General features: G+C 38.3%; 1 protein-coding gene across 18 annotated transcripts in view; it reads left to right on the top strand.

Moving 5' to 3' along the window:
- The window catches only part of NBR1 (NBR1 autophagy cargo receptor), a 31,179-nt gene extending 9,544 nt beyond the window's left edge, over window positions 1–21,635 (top strand). For 4 of the 18 annotated variants that reach the window (XM_056816671.1, XM_007482140.3, XM_056816675.1 and 1 more), the window contains exons 5-22: window positions 916–938; window positions 4,920–5,129; window positions 5,363–5,437; window positions 5,764–5,969; window positions 6,891–7,058; window positions 7,584–7,793; window positions 8,542–8,701; window positions 8,798–9,088; window positions 11,997–12,146; window positions 12,595–12,670; window positions 13,181–13,291; window positions 13,470–13,634; window positions 13,757–13,918; window positions 14,528–14,945; window positions 15,792–15,883; window positions 16,316–16,373; window positions 19,001–19,106; window positions 19,765–21,635. In XM_056816671.1, the coding sequence (XP_056672649.1) occupies window positions 916–938; window positions 4,920–5,129; window positions 5,363–5,437; window positions 5,764–5,969; window positions 6,891–7,058; window positions 7,584–7,793; window positions 8,542–8,701; window positions 8,798–9,088; window positions 11,997–12,146; window positions 12,595–12,670; window positions 13,181–13,291; window positions 13,470–13,634; window positions 13,757–13,918; window positions 14,528–14,945; window positions 15,792–15,883; window positions 16,316–16,373; window positions 19,001–19,106; window positions 19,765–19,938 (2,855 nt within the window). In that variant the 3' untranslated portion in view covers window positions 19,939–21,635. Of the gene's footprint in view, window positions 1–915; window positions 939–4,919; window positions 5,130–5,362; window positions 5,438–5,763; window positions 5,970–6,890; window positions 7,059–7,583; window positions 7,794–8,541; window positions 8,702–8,797; window positions 9,093–11,996; window positions 12,147–12,594; window positions 12,671–13,180; window positions 13,292–13,469; window positions 13,635–13,756; window positions 13,919–14,527; window positions 14,946–15,788; window positions 15,884–16,315; window positions 16,553–19,000 lie in introns of those variants that run through there. The other 14 variants (XM_007482142.3, XM_007482139.3, XM_007482143.3 and 11 more) reach the window with 7 other exon arrangements.
- The last annotated feature ends 71 nt before the right edge of the window (window positions 21,636–21,706 follow it).

Below are 21,706 nucleotides of genomic sequence, written 5' to 3'. Positions count from 1 at the left end.
TTTCTTGGCTTGTTGTGAGCTAAAGACTTTTTAAATTGGTAACTGCTAGCCTTATCAATAAACCAAACCTGCTCTGAACTTTGTTGCCTCACTTTACCATGATTTCAGTCAAGATAAGTCTAAAGTAAATTCATTTTGGATCTAATCCAGAAACATTTAGTTACTAGGAGAACTTCATTAAATTTACAAAGTGGGCCCCTAGCATGGATTCAAAGTTAGTATCATGGATAGATTTTAGTGTGTATGTTTTAGGGTCTTAAGAATTTAGCAATATCCTTTGAGTATGCCAACTATTTTGCCGTGTGATGTCACATGATCTTTTTCTTTTTTTAAACCCATACCTTTCCTCTTAGAATCAATACTAACTATTGGTTTCAAGGCAGAAGTGCTGTAAGGCAAGGAAATTGGGATTGCCCAGGGCTACACCAATAGGGTCTGAGGTCACATTTGAACCTAGGGCCTCCTGTCTCAAGGCCTGGCTCTTTATCACTGAGCCACCTAGCTGTCCTTTACATCATATTATCTTCACTTGATATCAGCATTCCCCAATTTTTCATCAATATAAGCACCAAATTGGAACTTAGAAATAATTACCCCATGGAAACAGTGTTGTAAGCAATTAGATTTCCAAATCACCTCATATAAGCCTATTTAACTCATAATGTAGCTAAAATAGTATTAATGGTAAACCTGAGCATCTTTGGAAGGGGTGTGAAGGAGCCTAGGTGTTTAGGTGGTTGAGGAGTCAGGGTAACTGCTTTTCAGAAGCATATGAAGGGAATCGGGCAAGGAAGGGGGTCCAAGCAAAAGGTCAACTTCTACTATTCTTTTGTTTATAAGTTAAATGTTCTTATTTCAAAGACTACTTGTGCTTTCTAAATACTCATATGTATTCATTTTTTATTGTTCTTGTAGGAGAGTATGAAGAAGCCCTTAAGGTAAATCAGGATCATTCACTTAAAAATTTTTCTAAACTTTTATAACAATCTTGTAAAAAGAATTAAAAAGACCAAGTAAACTCAAAATTTTTGAGAACTGCAGTTATGAGCAAAAGATACATGACATTCCATCTTTGGATTTATCTTCCATGAACTTTTTCTTCAACAAAAGAAAAATTAAAATTTCCTCACAGTTCTGGTATGTCCCTTTTCGAAACAATATAGAGCAACTAAATCATATGAACAGAAGTTCTAGAAGGCAGTGTCATCACTAAAAATAAAGTATATTGATTTCTGTTGGGTTTTTTCCTACATCTTCTCCTTGAAATCATTACATAAATATGTTTACATCCAAATTACTCCTGAATAGATTGCTGCCACTTTATTTGACAATAAAGATTACCTGAAAATTCATTATTTTATTTATTTATTTATTTTTGAGCCCTTACCTTCTGTCTTGGAATCAATACTGGGTGTTGGTTCCAAGGCAGAAGAGTGGTAAGGGCTAGGCAATGGGGGTTAAGTAACTTCCCCAGGGTCACACAGCTAGGAAGTGTCTTAATACCTGATTTGAACCCAGGACCTCCCATCTCTGGGCCTGGCTCTCAATCAACTGAGCCACCTAGCTAACCCGGAAAAATTCATTATTTTAAGACAGACCAGTGATTCCCCATTTATCGAGTGAAAATTTATTCATTTTAAAGTAAACCTTACAAAAAAAAGATACACAAAAACATGATCACATTCAAAAATTTTTTAAAGTAAAGATAAAAAATAGTAGTAGCTACTTAATATGGGGGACATGCAAATTAAGTCAATACATCTTAATGGCCTGGTTAATTGGCAGAGTTGTTATTGCTTATATATCACTTTAAAGGCAAATTTAAAAAAATAATTTATATATATATTAGAAAATTGTACCTACATTTCCCAGTTCACTGAGAAGAGCACATATCTTGGGTTATACAGTGAAATTTGTCTATGGAGCTCCAATATAAAGGACCACCTACCTACAATATAGAGGGTTCCCACAGCTAGGTTCAGTATTGCATTACTGATCTTGAGTTAATGTTTTGCCACTGTCACACAAGAGAGTAAAATGAAAGGAAAATTTTCCTCCAGAGACTGCCTCTATAGTCATGCTAAGTCTTTTCTTAATTTTGTTTCCTCCAGTGGCTCTCTTTTCCTCACTCAGCTCACTTAATAGTTTAGTTCATGCACAACCCTTTTTAAGTATACTGTAAACTTGAGTGTGGGGGAAATAGTCCAATTTGCATGGTGGCTCAAGTCCTTTTTGCAAGTATCAGTCATAAATTCTATCTCCTTTGTTTATTGCCTACAATATCAGCTTCCCAGGTCCTAGCTATAGAGTTTCACGACTAACACATTATTACATTACAGATAATGACCATCCAGACTTGAGATTTCCCACAATGAATTATTTTACAAATGTTTAGGACCAACTCTGAACAGTTTTTATTAAATCAACATGACTACCTCTGATAGTTTAACATAGTTTTTAGGGCTCATCACAACCTGGCCCTATTCTTGTAATCTCACTATGCATCATTCCCTGTCTTACCCTCTGTGAACCAGCCAAACTGGCTACCTCTTATGTTCCTTATGCTCCTCCTCTCCCGTGCTTGGAATGCCTTCTCCATCTGCCTCACAGAAATCCCTCTGTTCCTTCAAAATTTAGCCTAAACACAACCTTCTACATAAATCATTTCTGGATCCTTTCTCCCATCTGCTAGTATTCTTCCTCCCTGCCTTGTATTTAAATACTTTATATATGTTTGTATTCTCTTTATGTATGTAATTATCTCCCCAGTAGAGATTATATTCCTTGCAAACAGAAGTTGATTCACTCATATTACTTGTCTCTCTTATGTCCTGCACAATGCTGGACCCATTGTAGGCATCTATTAAATACATATAAATTAATGGGTGTGTCCATGACTTTCCCTCTCTCCATCCCTATGACTTGCCAGATCCAAACAATTCTGTGGCCCCCATTCTATTCTTATTGCCTTCCCATATTAGGATGTAATCTCCTTGAGGGTAGAGATTGTCTTTTCTTTTTCCATTTGTATACACATTGCTTAGCAATGGTCCTGGCACATCTGTGAGCTCTTAATCCTTCCATCTATTATCACTGCTTTAGGCTTTTTTCTTCCATAGATAACTAAACATTTAACTGAAAAAAAAAATGGCCTTTTTTGTCTTGGTTATCAACAGTTTTAATCAAATTTATGCAAAATCTTTACAACCATGATAGAAATGGAAATTAATAAAAGGAGTATTGACCATTAGGGAGGCAATTAGGATATTCTGACTTGCAATATTTCTAATATTACTGGTATCCATTGAATGAGAAAATACTTAGTAACAAAAAGCTACTAAATTCAGCAATGTTACTAATTTATTTGTAGTTAATCATAGTATGATTATACTATATACCCTCAAAAGTATGATTATACTACATGCCTATCTTTAGAGTAACTCCCAAGAGATGCCTACCTTGAGGTCTAGAACTCATGAAATGGAAATTATTAATCTCTAATATCATTTTTTTAAATTACTGGATTGTCTTCAGTCATTTAATTTTGGGTTTTTTCTGTAATTGGTTAATGACATTAAGTAGGATGTGCTTGAAACCTTTTATCATTAAGTGACTTATAAATATAATGATTACAATTAATATAATGTAAATAGTATAAATAAGCAGGTATATTTTCTACTTATTAAATATCATATCTTATAATATATTAATGTTTAAATGCTATTGTGATTATTATTTTTTTTAGTTTATAGATACATGAAGCTCCAATATGTTTTTGACATTCAAATCCAGAGCCCCTTTTCCAATCTTTTTAGTCTATGACTAAGACCCTTTTCTGAGAAAATGGGGTTGGTGAGGTAACCACTTAAAGCACAGTTGCCTCTTAAAAGTATTCCAAGAGGAAAAATATCTTAGATGTCAGGATGAAGCTTCAGGAATTCATTCTTTTTTTTTAAACCCATACCTTCTGTCTTAAAATCAATACTGTGTATTAGTTCCAAGGCAGAAGAGTGATAAGGGAAGCAATGAGGTTAAGTAACTTGCCCAGGTCACACAGCTAGGAAGTGTCTGAGACCAGACTTGAAACTTAGGACCTCCCCTCTAGCCCTGGCTCTCAGTCCACTGAGCCACTTAGCTGTGCCCCTCCCCCCCCTTTTTAAACCTTTTTATTACTTTTAACATTCTTTCCTTTTCAAATTTTGAGTTCTAAATTCAATTCCTCCCTTCCCATACTTTTCTATGCCCACTGAAAAAGCAAACTATCAATTATGCATGTGAAATCATGTAAAACATTTCCTTATTAGCTACATATTTTTTAAAAACAAAGTGAGAAAAATTATAATTCAATTTTCACCAAGTTATCAGTTCTTTTTATAGAGATAGGTAATATTTTTCATAATGAGTCTTTTGGAATTGTCCTGGATTGTTGTATTGATTAGAAATGCCCAAGATTTTCACAATCAGATCATTATTATAAAAGTGCTGTTACTCTACACAATGATCTGGTTATTACTTCACTTTGCATTAGTTCATGCCATGTTTATCTGAATTCCCTTTCGTCCCTATGATGACATTTCTTTTTAATACAAATGGAGATTTAGGGTAGTCTTACTGTGATATTTTAATGGAAATTCCAACCAATGAAAACACAATACCAATAAAGAACTATATTGGATTTTCTAAAAAGTTCACAAAATTCCTGCCTTTATATTCAGTTTTAATAGCAAACTTTCACTGGTTGACATCTTTGGGAAAGGAAATATGCAAAAGTAATTTTGTATGTATTTAATTTCTTTTAAACCAACAGACATTTTTCTTTGTCAATCATTACACTTTTGAGGTTTTGGGGTTTTTTAGTGCCATTTTGGAAAGCAGTATATCACTCAACATATTTTCCATTTCAAAATGTGTTTTCTCAGATTGCAGTTAAACAGGGGAACCAACTGCAGATGAATGTCTATGACAGACACAATGTTGTAGATGAAACCCCACAACCTGGTCACAAGGAACTTCCTGGCACTGAAAAACGACCTGCTGTCCGGACTGGGAAGAAGCCACTTACACATTATTCTTCATTGGTGAGAGCCCTGGGATCAGAGATGAAAACACAAGAGGAATCCACAGCACAGGTATGATGGAAATGGATATGACTTCCTGGGAATTTTCCCCTCCTTTCTGCTTCACTGTCTGTGATTTGTTCAAGGTTTGATGTATTCACATTCCTTGAATCTTTATTGGGTCTTGGGGATCTGTCTTCTTATTTCTTACCTATCTTATTTTGACTTAACTGATTTAAAACACACATTCACACACCAAAAAAAAAAAACAAACCCTGAGATTTTGGAATGTTTTCTTACCACAGCTTCCACTCACTCCCTGTGAAGCTGACAAACCTCAAGATAAGCCCCCAGACTGGTTCACTAGGTACTTGGAGATGGTGAGTATTATTGCTGTGACAGTTTTCATATAAGAGTTACATAGGAAATGGAGAGAGAAAGATGGGGTGGAGGGGAGGTGGAGAAGGTGGTAGAGAGATCTTTTAACTGGTAAAGAAAATAATTTCTGAGCACAAAAAGAATATTCAAGGATTTGATCTTTAAAGTTGTTTCTTACTACTTTCCTTGAACCAAATTAACTATAATAGGAATTCCTCTCGGCTATGTTTTTGGTTCAGTTAGCCAGAAATTTCAGATTAAATTGATATCATTCAAACTTTCCCCATTTTATGTACCAAGATTTTGTTTTCTTCTGTTTTGGTTTCAGTTTAGAGAGCAAGTGGTTAAAGAAACAGTTGAGAAGCTTGATCAGAAATTAAGCGAGAAGCTGGTACTCCAGAGTCCATCATTGGAATCCTGCTCCTCCATTCCTGTTTCAGAAGAAGCACTGTCATTGCCAGGAAACCAATGTGACTGGCTTATGACTTGCAGCAATTGCCAAAGAAGAATTATTGGCATTCGTTACCAGTGTAGGTGAGCATCAAGGGCAGAGAATTGCTGTTATTTATCTTAGGGCAAAAACATAGCGCATATATATATATATATATAACATTTAACTATGTAAAACATTTTACTAGATGTTAAGGGAGATAAAATTTTACATAACTCTTCAATTGCTATGTTTGTGGGACCTGCAATAAAATAAAATATTGACCTTCTTGGCCTTTTGTATTTGTGGGGGAGAAGAGGAAATACATTTTGAATACTGAAATCCTGGTGCAGAAAATCTTGGCTATGCTTTTTTTTTTTGTTCATGTGTTACATAGATAGTAGAAAAACCCATCAAATCTGTATCATATTAGGGACTGGTGACTGAGCTAATGTAGAGATCTGATCTTATGACTCTTAGCCAAGGACTCTTTCTACTTGGCCACTTTGCCTTTTGCCAGATTGCATAGATTATTTTGGCTAGATAAACTTTTTTTTTTTTAAGCCTTACCTTATGTCTTAGAATCAATACTGTGTATTGGTTCTAAAGCAGAAGAATGGTAGGGGCTAGGCAATGAAGGTGAAGTGACTTGCCTAGGGCCATAGAAAGGAAGTGTCTGAGGCCAGATCCTAGACATACTTTCACTCTAGACATCAGTAGGGCTAGTCAAAGTTTCTACTCTCTGTCTTAAAAAGTAATAATAATAATAACATGACCTTGGATAATCTCCAAATTGTTCGATGTTTTTTCTTTCATTTTGTCATTCATCCTTTCCACAACCTATGAGAAATACACATGAGTAGACAGTTAGCCCTGGGGAAATGGAGGTAAGAGACATTAAATGTCTTATGCAAGTCACAACAAATTAATGGTTCAGTTAACATAGAAATTGCTATCCTGTGGCTATTCCTGCTATGGCACTTTGTCTTTGTTAATATATCTGTGGCATATTCTTCTTTCTACAGCCTATGTCCATCTTATAATATATGTGAATTATGTGAAGCAGGGTCATATGCCCATGACCCTAACCACATCCTCTTGAAGCTACGGAGACCAATCATGGGTTCCTCTGAAACATACACTCAGACGAAACTCTCCCCTCCTCGTCTACCAGCTGCTCTGGAGCAAGTCAGGTAAGACCATGGATGAGTTGTTAGACAACTTGGTATGTTAGCTTGGCTTTGCTGTATAAAGCTGAAAAGATAAGACATAACTTGGTTGGTATTGCAAAGTAGCCATATAAACATGAATCAAGGGTTGCTTATTTTACAGTGGCGAATAGTAATTTTAAAAGTTGCTCAAAATCATTTATTTCCCCTTCCTTAGACACTTGGTAGCTTTTTTTTTTTAAACCCTTACCTTCCATCTTGGAATCAATACTGTGTATTGGTTCCAAGGCAGAAGAGTGGTAAGGGCTAGGCAATGGGGGTGAAGTGACTTGTCCAGGATCACACAGCTAGGAACTGTCTGAGGCCAGATTTGAACCTAGGACCTCCCATCTCTAGGCCTGGTTGGTAGCCTTTTTTTAGGAACTGGAATATCATTTGCTGGGAAGATTAACTTGGGAAACAGATATGGGGCTCTCAGTAGTAGAGACAAGGATTGTTTCTCAGTATCCAAAAGATTATCGATAAAGCTTTCTTTATCTCTTTTTACAGACTCCAGAAGCAGATGGACAAGAACTTTCTTAAGGCAGAAAAACAAAGGTTGCGAGCTGAGAAGAAGCAAAGAAAAGCAGAGGTTAAGGAGCTTAAAAAGCAGCTTAAGCTTCATAGGAAGATTCATCTGTGGAATTCTATCCATGGACTGCAGAGCCCCAAATCTCCCCTCGGGAGACCAGAGAGCCTCCTTCACTCCAGTACGCTAATGTAAGCTGAGGTCCTTGAAGGTTGTTCTCTAGCTCTCCAAAATAGATAGCTTTTAAGGTCAGAGGTCAAGTTTGGATCTAGTGTTGGGGAGGGGATTGGGAAGTTGGCTTATTTGAAGCTGCTCGTACCCAAACCCTTTAAATACTCAGTTTTCTGAATATAGAGCTTAATGGTGGATTTTTTAAAAAAATCATTGTGTTGATTGCTGAAATCATAAAAGCCTTTTTTCCTGGAAAGCTCAAAATTATTAGGGATCTGATATACATGAGACTGCCATTCCTCTTAACTAGTGGTAATGAAAGAAGAGTGCAGCAGAGAAAGTATAATTTCCTGGGGCAGCTAAAGTTCTGGCTTCAAATCTGTCTTCAGACACTTTCTAGCTGAGTGACCCTAGGCAAGTTCACTTATCCCCAGTTGCCTAGCCCATACCATTCTTTTGTCTAGGAATTGATTCTTAGTATAGATTCTAAGATGGAAGGTAATGGGTTTAAAAAAAAATGTAAGTACCTGACTCTTGTAGTGGTTTTATTTACAGTTATACTTTTATTCATCTTAACATTAGCTTTCTGTCTCAAATGTTAAAAATGTAAAATGTACCCTTTTGCTTGTTTATTTTTTGAATGAAATAAAACAAATAGCTGAGAGGGGCTCTCATTAAATCCCCCAAGCCAAGGATATATATATTCATGGTGCTGGGTATTCATAAGCCAACATATTAGCAAGTATAGATATCCTTATCTGTGTGTAGGCTCCCTATGCAACCTTGTGCCCCAGTTGTGCCAACTCTGAGTGCAGCATTTGTGGATGAGAATGTGCCAGATGGGACCCATCTTCAACCAGGAACCAAGTTTATCAAACACTGGAGGATGAAAAATACAGGAAATGTCAAGTGGAGTGCAGAAACGAAGGTATTTCCCTTACAGATATGAACATTGAATAGGAGTTTAGAGTGGCAGAGGTCTCAAATGATTATTTTTCTTTGTTTCACCATTTTCTTTTTTCAGCTGAAATTCATGTGGGGAAACCTAACTTTGGCTTCTACTGAAAGGAAGGATGTTTTGGTGCCCTATTTAAAGGCTGGCCATGTGGGAATTGTGTCTGTTGAGTTCATAGCCCCAGCCTTGGAGGGAACCTACACTTCACACTGGCGCCTTTCTCACAAGGGTGAGCAGTTTGGGCCCAGGGTCTGGTGCAGCATCATTGTGGACCCTTTCCCTACTCGAGAACATCTTGAAGATGGTGAAAAAGTCTCTTTCAGCACAAACAAAGTTGACGATCTCTCCTGTCAGCAAGAGGCAAGTATTTGTCAAACTCTAGACTTGTACCTTTTCCCTCTGAGTGCTCTCTTCTGTAGATTTTCCCATGAATGTGTGTCCTGTCCTTATACCTTCTTCTAAGACTCCCTCCTTGTAATTTCTGTTTCTCCTCCCCTGATGGCTTCAGCTTTGTCTTCCTACTATCTCCAGACCTATATTTCTGTCTCCTTAGATGTCAACTTCCCCTGCTCTTCCTTTGGCAGCCTAAACCCAAGATTTCCCAAACTGAGCTTATTAATTTTTCTGAAACTGTTTATGTCCATGGTACTACCACTCACCCAGAGTTCTATGTTAGAAACTTTGCTGTTCTCTTGCCCCTTTCTTATCTCTCATATACAATTCACAGGTTATCATGTCTTATCTTTTTTTTCATACTCTTTCAAGCATTTTTCATCTCCTCTCTTCCTTCTGCCATCCACATAGTATACAAGCCTTCTTTACTATCTCGCTACCTGAATTGCTAAATATAGGTCTTTCTGAGTTCACTCTTTCTTTATCCTTCATTAAAGTTCCTGAATAATTTTCCTAATGTATAGATCTGATCAATTACCTAAAAACAATCATTAAGCCCCTACTTACTATGTGCCAGTCCAATTCTTAGTGTTGGGGCCACAAAGATATCAATGAGGGAAACTACATATATAAATATAAGTAGATTTTGTTACTCAATCAGTAACCCTATTTGGGATTTTGTTGGCAGAGATACTGGTATGATTTGCCATTTCTTGGTCTAGCTTGGTTTTACAGATGAGGAAACTGCCCAGAGTCACACAGCTAGGAAGTATCTGAGGCCTAATTTTGAACTCAAGAAGAGGAGTCTTCCTGACTCCAAACTCAGTGCTTTATCCATTGGGCCACCTAGCTTATAGCCACATAAATTAGTTTGGGGTGGGTTAGTAGCTGAGAATCCTTAGAAATAGAAGTTTGGAAAGGAGCCTATTCAGGTGTGGGGGCTAGGTAGCTTTTGCTGCAGCACTGAAGCACAGAACATGGAATGTTATTTGGCAAAAGAAGTAACTTGGAAGAAGTCTGAAAAGGCAGTCTGGAGTCAAATTGTGATGGGCTTTAAATCCTAAACAAGGGAATTTGCCCAGACAAATACTATCTCTAGATAAACTATCCCCAAATATTCCCTGTACTTTCCAGACCCCATGCTTTTGTTCGCATTGTTCTTTATTTCTAAAATGCCCTTTCTCTTCCTTTTACATACTGAATTCCTATCCATTCTTAATCCTATCTCATATGCCACCTCTTCCTAGAAGCCTTCTCTGATACACCTTCTATTCCCCCATTGATAATGAACCCCTTATACTTGGAGCACTTTGTTTTACTTTCTTTTTTTCCCTTTTCAGAAAACTAACTCATCTTGCTGATCCATTGTAATTGCTCTACATTTCTTTTGTTAAAATAATTTTATCTATCTCCTAAGTCTATCAACAATACAAACATAGGTCAGTAATTCTCAGAAACTAGCTGTTGCTGGAGCTAGAAAGTAGCTGGAGTAAAAGGAAGAGCATTCCAGCTGTGTAATCCTGGGCAAATCACTTAACTCCAATTGCTTAGCCCTTACTACTTTTCTGCCTTGGAGACAGAAGACAGAAGGGAAGGGGTTTTAAAAAAAGGAAAGGAATTTAAATTTTACACAATAACTCTCAAATACCTTTAATAAAGTAAGAATTTCATTGCAATATCATGTATTCAGAGCAGAAATACTAACTTATGGTGAGTTTTTTAAAAATAATACATTTTTTCCCAATCACATGTAATCACGTTTTTCAAAATGATGAAATCCAAATTGTCTCCTCCCTCCCTCCCTGAAGGGCAAGCAATTTGATCTAGGTTATATATGTATGATCATGCAAAACAGATTTTCATATTGTGAGAACATACAAGATAATTTTTAAAGCTGAATCTGAAATTACATCATTTTATGAAGTTTTGCCACAAACAATCTTGGGAACACACTATACTGTCCATCAGTTTTGTCTGTTTTTAATGAAAAAGGAGGCAGACTCAGGCCATTCTCATCACTAAGAGGCAGTTTCATTTCATGACCTACCCCCCAAACCTATCCTAATCACTGGATTCTACATAACTGTATGAAATGAGGTGCATTTAACATTATGAAATTACTGTGTATGGCCAGTTGAGGGCAGCCCCAACTGGAGATGGGCAGACAGAGAATCCTCTTCAGAATCATGAGCTAACTGAGATAACTGTTTTCTGTCAGGGCATTCCCAACACAGGACTGACAGTCACTGTTATACCATGAGAACTCATGAAGATTCTAATGTAGTTCTCATGTGATACTGTATTTTAGTTAGGTGTTTTGTTTTATCCCCTTTCTAGGCAACAAATTTCATGCATTTGGGCATCATGTCTTATCTAAACTTCATATATATGATAAATACTTGGCAAATATTTGTTGAGCCATTGAGTTACTCAGAATAAAGGGATTATATTGTAAGGTGACTAAAATGCATTTTCCTAGGCACGAAGAACCAACTTCCACACAACACGACAGTCACATATTTCCAGCTGGCTTGGTTCCTGTTAGCCTAGGAACCCCATTGAGTGGCCATCAAATTTCTTTGCATCTCTGTCTAGTTGGAACCATTAGTGAAAATACTTTAATTCTGAAACATTGAGAGGAACCCCAGCCTGTACTGACCTGTGTGTTTATGTAGCTCTGAGAACACTGCTTTTGGTTGACTTCCTCTCATTTATCATTTACATTTCTGGTGAAGGAATTCTTACCAGGCAATTACCCTACTTTATTAACTTTCGTTTTTGTTTTCTGAATATGGGGGAGTATGATGGCAAGCGTTTTTAGCCTGTTTACAAATTTCTAGTGAGAATCTGAGTTTTATCTTGTTTGACTCCATAGGAAGCTTTCTCACTTACTAAAGAGAAAATTCAGATTGATGAAGTGACTGAGTCTACGGAGGGAACAGAACCTTGCATCCCTCTGAAGATCAAAAGTGTTCCTAGTGAGAGGGAACTCTACATCCCATCTGTTGACCTCCTCACTGCACAGGTAAAAGAGTCAGCCCTTTGAGGGGTAGGGAGCAGGGAGTCCTATTGAAAGAAAGGATCACCCATAGAAAATAGACTCTTTTGAGAATTTCTATATAATCTAAAGCTGATACCTTCCCCTTGTGAAAATGTGACAAAATGAAGCAGTTTCTCTTAAATTTGGGACAGTTTTCCCCTACCCCATATAACCTGTAGATAACCTTTAGTTGTTCTTGTCACATTGCCAACCCTCTTCCCCTTTCATTGCATTTCCTTCTTCCTTTTAAAACAGTTAAGAGCTTAATTTCAATTCAACTTGTCTCCTTCAGCTGGAGGATGGAGGGCTACAAGGTAGAGGGGAAAAGAGTATTGGGTGATATGATGTCAGGGTTCTGTGTGGGTTATTAAGCAGAGGCTTGGCACCAGCATGGTGTGATAGCCCCATTAATATTCCCCATGTTCTTTTCCAGGATCTGCTGTCATTCGAGTTATTGGACATAAACATTGTTCAAGAGCTCGAGCGAGTTCCCCATAACACCCCTGTAGGTAAGAATGCCACTAAATTCAGCTTTTTACTTTTTTCATAAGTAGCTGCCAGGTACAGGTATTGCTACAGAGGCTTTATGAAACTTGATATTTTAATAGGAGTTACATGTTGGAAAATGGTTCATTTTTTAGAATCCAGCCTCATGCCCCAAATGTGTGGTTCTGAGAGATGGGACTCCACTTCAACCCTTATCTATCAGAAGATGTTTTATACCTCTGGGAGCCTTCTCTGCATTGAATGGAAATCTTTCTGATTTTTTATAAGAGTCTTTTAGCTGAAGCTTATACCTACTTCTTCCTTTACATTAGGATTTATAGTTGGCCACCTTTGCCATTAACATCTGATTAGGTGCTTGTCTGCTGCTAGTATTTCCTACCAGAGGGTCTATCACAGGGGCTTGTGAAACTTATGCCCTGTGTTCCTTGCACTTGAGAGATGGCTTAATAATGACTGTGTTTGCAAGGTGATTCCTTTTTCTTGGTTGATCATTTTCCTGTCTCTGTTACCAGATATGACCCCCTGCATGTCTCCTCTACCACATGATAGTCCTTTGATAGAGAAGCCAGGTTTGGGGCAGATTGAAGAGGAGAGTGAAGGGACAGGGTTTAAAGTGCTTCCCGGTAAGATAATTTTTAATTGTATATATTTATCTTCTGCTACCCTGTTAAACTTGTCTCAGTCCTTGAATGATTTTTCTGTACCAAATTAGGCCTAGTACCCCAAGTGATAAGTCTAACTTATACCAAGACTCCTGGGTGGTTAAGTACAAAGCAATGACAAGAATTTGCTCTTTTTCAGATACTACAGTGGCATCAAAGAATAAAGCTGAAAACACTGTTCCTGCAGAAGAAGGGGAAGAAGACCTGAGTGGGACCCAGTTTGTCTGTGAAACTGTAATCCGATCCCTTACCTTGGATGCTGCTCCTGACCATAACCCACCTCGAAGACTCAAGTCCCTGCAGAGTGAGTATGTCAGCAGCTTCTGCTCACCTCTGCCTAGTGCTTCACTGGCAGTACAATGTTTAAAGTGTTGATAGTAAAGGTAAAGGTTTTTATTCTGATTGGACTCCTGTTTTATTCATTAGACTCTCTGCATATGCTGTCTGACAACTTCAGTTATGGTGTCAGGAATGAAGAAACTCTCAGAACTCAGTTCTCCCCTTCTTCAGAAGGAGAGTCACAGCCTCAGCTCACTGAGGAAAGGCAGCCAGCCCAATTAGATGGCTTCAGCAAGGAGAAAACCTCATGTGAGTCTAAGGATCTCTTCAGAGTTGATGTTGGGGTTTGGAGAATCCCCTGAAGAGTAATACAGGGAATTATGGCAGTAGCCATAAGCAAGGAGAATTTTTTTTAGTCAAATCCCATTATGACTAAAACTTTATAAGACAGAGCCCAAGCCAGCGGCTCATCTATTTCCAAAAGTACTCTAAATGTCCAACTTCCTTAAAGAATTTTATATGTATGCATGTATTATAATGAAATTTAACTTGTCTGGGTCACCCAGGATTTTCACCATCCAGAATATTTTTTCAACCTTTTTAATAGTTACAGTAAACCAGCAGGCAGATTTTTGTTTTGAACTCTCATCTCAGAGCAGTGATAGTGATGGCCCCCCTTCTCTTAGGGGATGGCTGTTCTCTTATAATTTTAAGCTCCATTCATTGTGTTTCTTGAAAGTATGTATGTCTTATTTTCTTTAGCCGTGGTGATGTTCTCTCTAGTCCTCTCTCCCCTGATTCTGCCAGCAGGCAGCCTGCTCTTGGTTTGATTCCTGTTTTCAGCCTAGGCCTCATGCTTCAGCTAGCAAGGTGATGTGCTTCCAGAGCAGCTAAAAGTCAGTTGCTTTCATCCCTTAGTGAATTCCATTCTTCCTGAGGAGAGACTGATGAATGATGAAAAAAGAGACACTGTCCAGGTAGTGGAGGAAGAGGAGGAGGAGGAAGAGGAGGAACTTAAAGATGAAGTCCGAAGTCAAGGCTCTTCTGCTTCTTCTGAGGATTACATCATCATCTTGCCCGAGTGCTTTGATACAAGCCGCCCTCTCGGGGAATCCATGTATAGTTCTGCTCTCTCACAGCCGGGTTTGGAGCGGCTCACAGAGCTAGAGCAGGTGGTCAAGGCTGAGCAAGAACCAGCTGAGGCTTATGAAAGGCTTGCTAGAGGGGAAAACCAGCAGCAAGGGCACCTCATCAATGATATCCTGACAACATCACAGACTCTGGATGCAGTGCTTCTGACTCCAGAGGTGGTGGGACCTCCACGACAGATGCCCAGGTATCATTTGCACATATTTCCCCCTCCCACCCCCCCTTCAGCTGTATGCTGGGAGAAGAGTCAACCAGATCTTGAAATGTTTCTTCACTACAGGAAGGGATTTTTTCTTCTCCCACTTAGCACAGTATGAATATAGATGCCATACTTCCAATACCATTTAATCTTTAACTTTAAAAAAATATTCTAGCCAGTATTAAATTAAAGGCAAATTAGATATCTGCTTTGAAGTTTTGTCTACAAGAAGGTTTTAGCAGCTAGCTTTCCTCTTGGTATCTGGAATGAGGTTGAGTTTCCTCCTTGTTATTTGGTTCACTGATGGAGGCAGTGAAAAGCAGATTAGCCTAAACAATACATAATTAGAAAGTTCAATCTGTTATAGAAGAAGCAGTACATTTCAGAAACAAATCTAAATTATTTATGCATTATCTACTTCACTGATCAGTTACTGTGGGAAGTAATCAAGAATTAACTAAAAATCATTTCAACTGTCAGTGAAGTGGGAGTTAGAATTTGTCATTATTTAATACACATTAAATTCAACAAACATTAATTTATTATTTACTGTGTGCTAGACACTGGGAAATAAAGGTATTATGAGCACTAGGTCCGAAAAAGAAAGCCAGTGCTATTAGAATTTAACTCTAAGCCCTGTGGTTTCTAGGTCATCCTGGGATCAGGCAGCCCAAATCAAAGTTACAACATTCCCTATGACTTTCTAGATGTGACCCTGGACACAGAAGATGAGGGTTATTTGAAAAAGGACATTTTCTGTGCATTTGCATTATGCTGATTTCATCTTCACTTTGAGTCTCACTGTTCATTTCAATATTATATTTTTGGAAGCAGCCCTTCATCTCTTCAGAATATCAGTTCAGAAGAATCAGATTTGCCAATTACTATTCAAGAATTTTCTCCAGTTCCTGATCAAGTAAGAGGAGGTACTGTTGAGTCTGTGTTTGTTCCTTCTGTACTACTTTCAATAAGAGAAAGTATTAAATAATATTTTTATCTTAATCTTTGTGAGTCCTTGGAATTTGACTTTTTTTTTATTCCTTATACTTTTATTTCTGTTCTTCCCAAACTTAGTTTATTAAGTTTGAAGAGGTTATAGAATATACTACAGATCTAAAGTACATTAGTCCATTAATTTGTGTAACAGGTTCAGAGAGAATTTTTTTTAACTAAGGACCTGAATGCTTTGCATTCTGAATTTTTTTTCTTTATCATTTATCTCAATTCACAGAATTTACCTAATACTTATTTGGGGTGGGGGAGAATGCACAGAACCCCAAAATAGCTCTTAAGAGAAGTTGGGAATTTAATTTTCATCTTTTTTTTTTCTGTCTAACCAAAAGCTCTTTTTCTTTCAGAGCCCAGGGCTTCATCCGGACTTGTAAATAGTAGACAGAAGAGCTATGAAAACTCAAGGTAACTGGACCTTGTACAGTCTCCTCTTCAGAAGCAGTTGGCTAACCCTTAGTATAGTTTCCATTTAAAGAGTGCCTATGCCAGCCTCTAGAGAGCAGCGAAAGCAATCCATTGTTCTTTTTGCATTTCCATTTCTCCTAAAATGGTTGGGCAATAAATTGAACTTACAAAAACAAAAAGTTACTGTGTAAGACCTTTAACCTTCCCAGATCAGAAACATCCCTTGTCTGTTCCCCCAACCCCCCCTTTCCCATACATCATCAGCACACACAACCATGCCATTATGAGCAGGGTAGGGACCAAGAAGGTCTCTTGATATAATGGCAAGCACAGTGAATTTGGAGTCAGAACAGAATGTTCTACCTGTGTCCTTTGATAAATACTTGACCTGTTTGGGTTTCAGTTTCTTATTTGTAAAGTGAAGGGTTAGACTAGATGACCTCTGAAGCCCCACCCCCATATAATCTATGATCCTGAAGCAGGAAAATCAATCATAGTCTGCATATGGGAAATAAACCTTTTTCCCTATTAAACTCCTAACTTTATTTCTGCCCCCACCCCTCATCCTTAAAACAGAGACCACCTGATGAGTATATTCTCAACTCCCCTCTTCCACATTTCTCAACATTATCACTCATTCTTTACTCTGGCTTCCTATTTCAGAGAACACATATTCCTTACTCCCTGTTGAAGCCATTCCTTCCATCTATGCATTGAATCCCATCTCTCCTTATCCCTACTCCAGCATCCAGCTTCTCTTTTTCTCCTCTTCAGTTTCTCCCTTCCATCTGATTCCTTTCTATCTATAAACACATTCATGTCTCCCCAATCCTTTTTTAAAAAAGTCTTCCTTTTGGCATAATCCAGTGATTATTCAAGTTCACTCCTGCCCTTCACGGCTATAGTTTTTGAAAATTGTCTTCATTTCCTCACTGCCCACTGTTTCTTGTAACTCCACGTGAAATCTGCCTTTCACTTTTACCATTCTACCAAAACTGTTCTCTTCAAAGGTCACCAGTTACATAATTACAGATTTAGTGGTCCTTTTTGGGTCCTTATCCTCCTGGACTTCTCCTCAGTCTTTGATACTGTAGAGCACTACATTCTTCAGTCTCTTCCCTTGGCTTCCAGTGTAGCACATTTCCCCAAGTTTCCTCCTACCCCTTAATTCTCTGCTTTTCACTGGTTCCTCAACCTTTTCATAACACCTTAAGGCTTAATATTCCACAAGGTTTTGTCCTCAAGCCTTTACATTGTGATGTTTGCATGCATGCATACATACATACATACATACATATACATATATCTATGACTAAAAATATGTATCTTTTTCACATGTACAACTTTAATTATGAACTCTCTGGAGATGACTAAAATTTAGGCCTCCAGGCCTGACCCCTTGCTGAATTCCCCATTCACATTTCCCCCTGCCTAGAGGGCATCTCTACCTTGAGCTTAATATCTTCACTGTTAAGTTGATCTCTCCTCTAGAAACCTGTTTTTTAAAACAAAATATGTTTCTGTCTGTGATGTCACTTTTACACACACACACACACACACACACACACTTTTTTGAAACTGATGTTTTTGGCTCTTCTCTCATGCAATTAGTTACCAAATCTTTATGATTCAATTTTTGAAAATTTTCTTAACTTTATCTTGTGAATTGTCCTGTTACCACTCTAATATAGCCTTCATTCCCAGTTACTTGGATTATAGCACTACTTTTATTGATGGTTTGTCTCTGGTTCTAATCTTTTCCCCTGAAGACCATATTTCACTATGACTCGTGCTCAGAATTCTTCAGTCACTCCCTATTCAAGTTCCTCTACAATCTGGGACCATTTATTTCTCCAGCTATTCTCTTCCAAGATTTAAGAGCTTTTTCCTCAGCCCAGAATAGATAGCTTTTCATCTCCTAAACCTGCCTTTTCCTCTCACTGGGTCTTTACTTATATTTTTCCCTAGGCCTGGAATGCCCTTTCATTTTCCTTTCTTCAACTTGTTGATTTCTTACTGGCCCTTTAAAATCAACTGAAATATGCTACCTTTTCATTTTTGTCTTCTATACTAGGTCATAAACTTCAATATTATTAAAATGTGTTTTCCCACAACCCTAACACAATACTCTTTTGTTCAGTAGATCCTTAATAAATATTTATTGAATTGAATGCTATTGGTCTGTTCTGTTGATCTACATTTCCACTGCTTTAGTATCAGAGTTGGTTTTCTCTTTGTAGAGTACTGATTGAGATGCTTCTTTTGAATTGACTCAGAATAGCTTCCACTTGCCCTTCCTTCTCTCTTCCCCTTTTCCTTCCCAGTACTGTATACAATTGGTGTCATGGGTGTGGGACTACTGACCTACATAATCAAATTTTCTTAGTATTCATTCGTTCCTCCAGACTGGAACTGAGCCTTAGAGTTGAACCAAAATTTGAAATTTTGAATGTGAAAGTATCTAATTAGATTTTCTTTTTTAAAGCTTATTTCTATGTGTGTGTTTTGTTTTGTTTGAAGAAATCCCATTTTCTTTGAAGGAATCAACTTGGAGTCCACCTTATCTTAAGGAGAGTGGTTTTTGTTTTCTTTTATCTGTTGGAGATAACTTGGTCCTTCCTCCACAGGTACTACCAAGGGAGTAGCATTACTGGAGGGCTGGTGAAGGGTGCTATGTCTTTTGCTGCCTCTGCCTACAAGGCCCTATTTGCAGGGCCACCAGTCACTGCTCAGGTCAGTGTGTATGTTATTTTCTTCAACTGTGCCCAAGTCACCAGTGGATGTAATGACATTTGTCCTGATTCCATTGTGAAAAGCCACAAAGGCTTCAAGAAGAGATGTTCTGAAATAGTTCTTTATCCAGATCTCCTTTGGATAGCTGACCAAATTTCCTTCGCCACATTTCCATCTCAGTCTAATTTTTTTTCTTCCTTTCTGCCCCATAATCATTACCTTGAGAGAATCTCTCCAAAACTCCTTTTCTTCCCTCCTCTCTGACTCTTTAAAGAGTAACTTTTCTGAATTATCCCCTCTTCTAAAATATTGAGAGGCAGTATACTCTAATGAAAAGAGTCCTGGACTTGGAGTCATAAGACCTGAGTTATCAGGGTCTGCCACTTACTGTGTCACCTGAGCAGGTCACCCAACCTCTCTGGACCACTTTCTTCATCTGTACAATGAGGGGGCTGAACGAGGTGAACTGTCTCTGATCCTTCCCTGTGGGCCCCCCCTTCCCAATTTTCATTGCTACACATATAACTCAAATAGGGCTTAGATTGTTTTCAAAAGATGTTTTGAATAAATCTTGAAAGTGATAGATATGCAGAGAATATTCAAGGGAAATGCTTGAAATAAATTGTAAAGGGATGATTTTGTTGTTGCCTGTGCACAGCCTATAGTTTCCGAAGATCAGACAGCACCCCTGATGGCCCATCTCTTTGAAATGGGGTTCTGCGATAGGCAGCTGAACCTGAGGCTCTTGAAGAAGCACAACCTTAACATCCTGCAGGTTGTGACCGAATTACTACAGATCAACAACAACGACTGGTACACTCACCGCTATTGAGGAGCTGCCTTTGCCCTGAGGGAACTTGTATTAAATAACTCAGCCTGCTGCTCAGAGATGACTATTCTGTTATTGGGGTGTGGGGTAGAAGGACCTTCCTTATTTTTTAACCTGAAGAGTCTGATAAGTAGTTCATCGTTGAAACTTCATCAACTGCACCACAGTGTTCTTTGGATCCGATCAAAGACCAGAACTTAAATTTTTACTTTAGACTGGATGAGTAGGAAGACAATTTAAAATTTGATTTGGATTAATGACTCTTTCTTTCCCCACTATTTCTCCCCTTTAGAGAGCATTGAAGACAATGGTTTGAACTTTATTCAGAACGAATGTTCTCCTTTTATTGAAGTTGAGTATGTTTGTCTGGTTTTGATATTTTTGTCTGGTTGGTTTTGATGTGTTGTGGTTTGATATGAAAGCCCCTGGGAAGAGAGGCTGCTATTGAGTTAGTTGCATAACTCCTTTTAACTTTTGCAGGGGCAGCCTCCCTCCTGGGAGCTGGGATGACACCAAAGCCTAATACTGCTACTACCACACAAAGTATACTTACAGAAGAAGGAAAAAGTCAATTTCTTGCACAAGTAGCCATCACTGGAAAGTTTTTTTTTTCCCAAAGATTTCCATTAATATATTAGAATAACCACCCTCTTCATTCCTGGAGTTTGATGGAATAAGTAGTAGGAGGAGTTAACTCACCAGCACCTACTGAGCAGCATCAATTGTAGTAATTTTACATACTTTTTGCTTTAAGGAAAAAATTTTTAAGAAAAATAGGTAGGACAAAAATATTTTGCTAACATAACTAGAGGATAGTGGGGAGGTTAATTTTAATGAATCTTCCCCCCCCCCCCCCAAGTAATGATGCCATAGAGATCCTCTTATTTTTCAGAAGATTAGAAGAAAAATAGGAATATTTTAAAAAGAGAGAAGGCAGGGTCCTATATTATTAATTCCAGTAGAGTTTGGGATGGGCAGTGAGAGTATATGGAACAAGAATACTTGGGCTTTTAACAGGCACTGGTCAGATGGAGCATTGGGAACTTCTATCCCTACCTACCTGGGCCAATAGAATATGGAGAAAGCAGAGTACAAGTGCACTTTGCAGAGTGCCCGGGACAGTTCAGCAGTGAAGGCTGGTAAGGGTGTTGAAGTTAATGAGGTTTGGTTTTAACCCGGATTTGATACAGGCGTTAGAATGGTTGGATTACAGCTAGTCTTGGGAGTGGTCTGAGAAGGGAGAAGGAAGTTACTGAAATACTCAACCAGAGGAGAAAGTAGATTCTGGCCTCAGTATTTGATTCAAGGAGGGAAGGGTTGGTGTTAAATAGTGTTATTTACCTGGTTGGTATTTATAATTAACAGGATGATTATAATCAATCATTAGCGATGAATAAGAAAAATTATTTACAGTATAACCCATAATGCTATTAAATAAAGCTGTGGGATGCAAATTATCTGGCCAGGAAGCCTGTTTTCTTATTTAAAACATATTTTTATAGAGGCTCCTAGGCAGAGGGTGATAAGCTGGGCACCTGGGACTTGCTGGTTGTAGAAGGGGCCCTTTGAGCAAATCCTTAGTCCCACGCAGGCTTTTCCGTGGGGATCCAGGGTGGAACACCGGGGCTGAGCTACGCACCTCTGCAGCTGTAACGTAACCTGTTGTTGAAATAGTCTAATAAAGGTCGCTTAAAGTCTTAGCCTGGGCTGGTTGTTCGCGGCGAGGGGGGGGAGAGGGGGCGAAGGGAAGAGGAAGAGAAGCAGGGGAGGG

This window comes from Monodelphis domestica, chromosome 2, assembly GCF_027887165.1.
Source record: "Monodelphis domestica isolate mMonDom1 chromosome 2, mMonDom1.pri, whole genome shotgun sequence".
Taxonomy (NCBI): Eukaryota; Metazoa; Chordata; class Mammalia; order Didelphimorphia; family Didelphidae; genus Monodelphis; species Monodelphis domestica.
The sequence above is the reverse complement of the archived record's forward strand: the minus strand, read 5'-3'. Positions and strand labels throughout refer to the sequence as shown.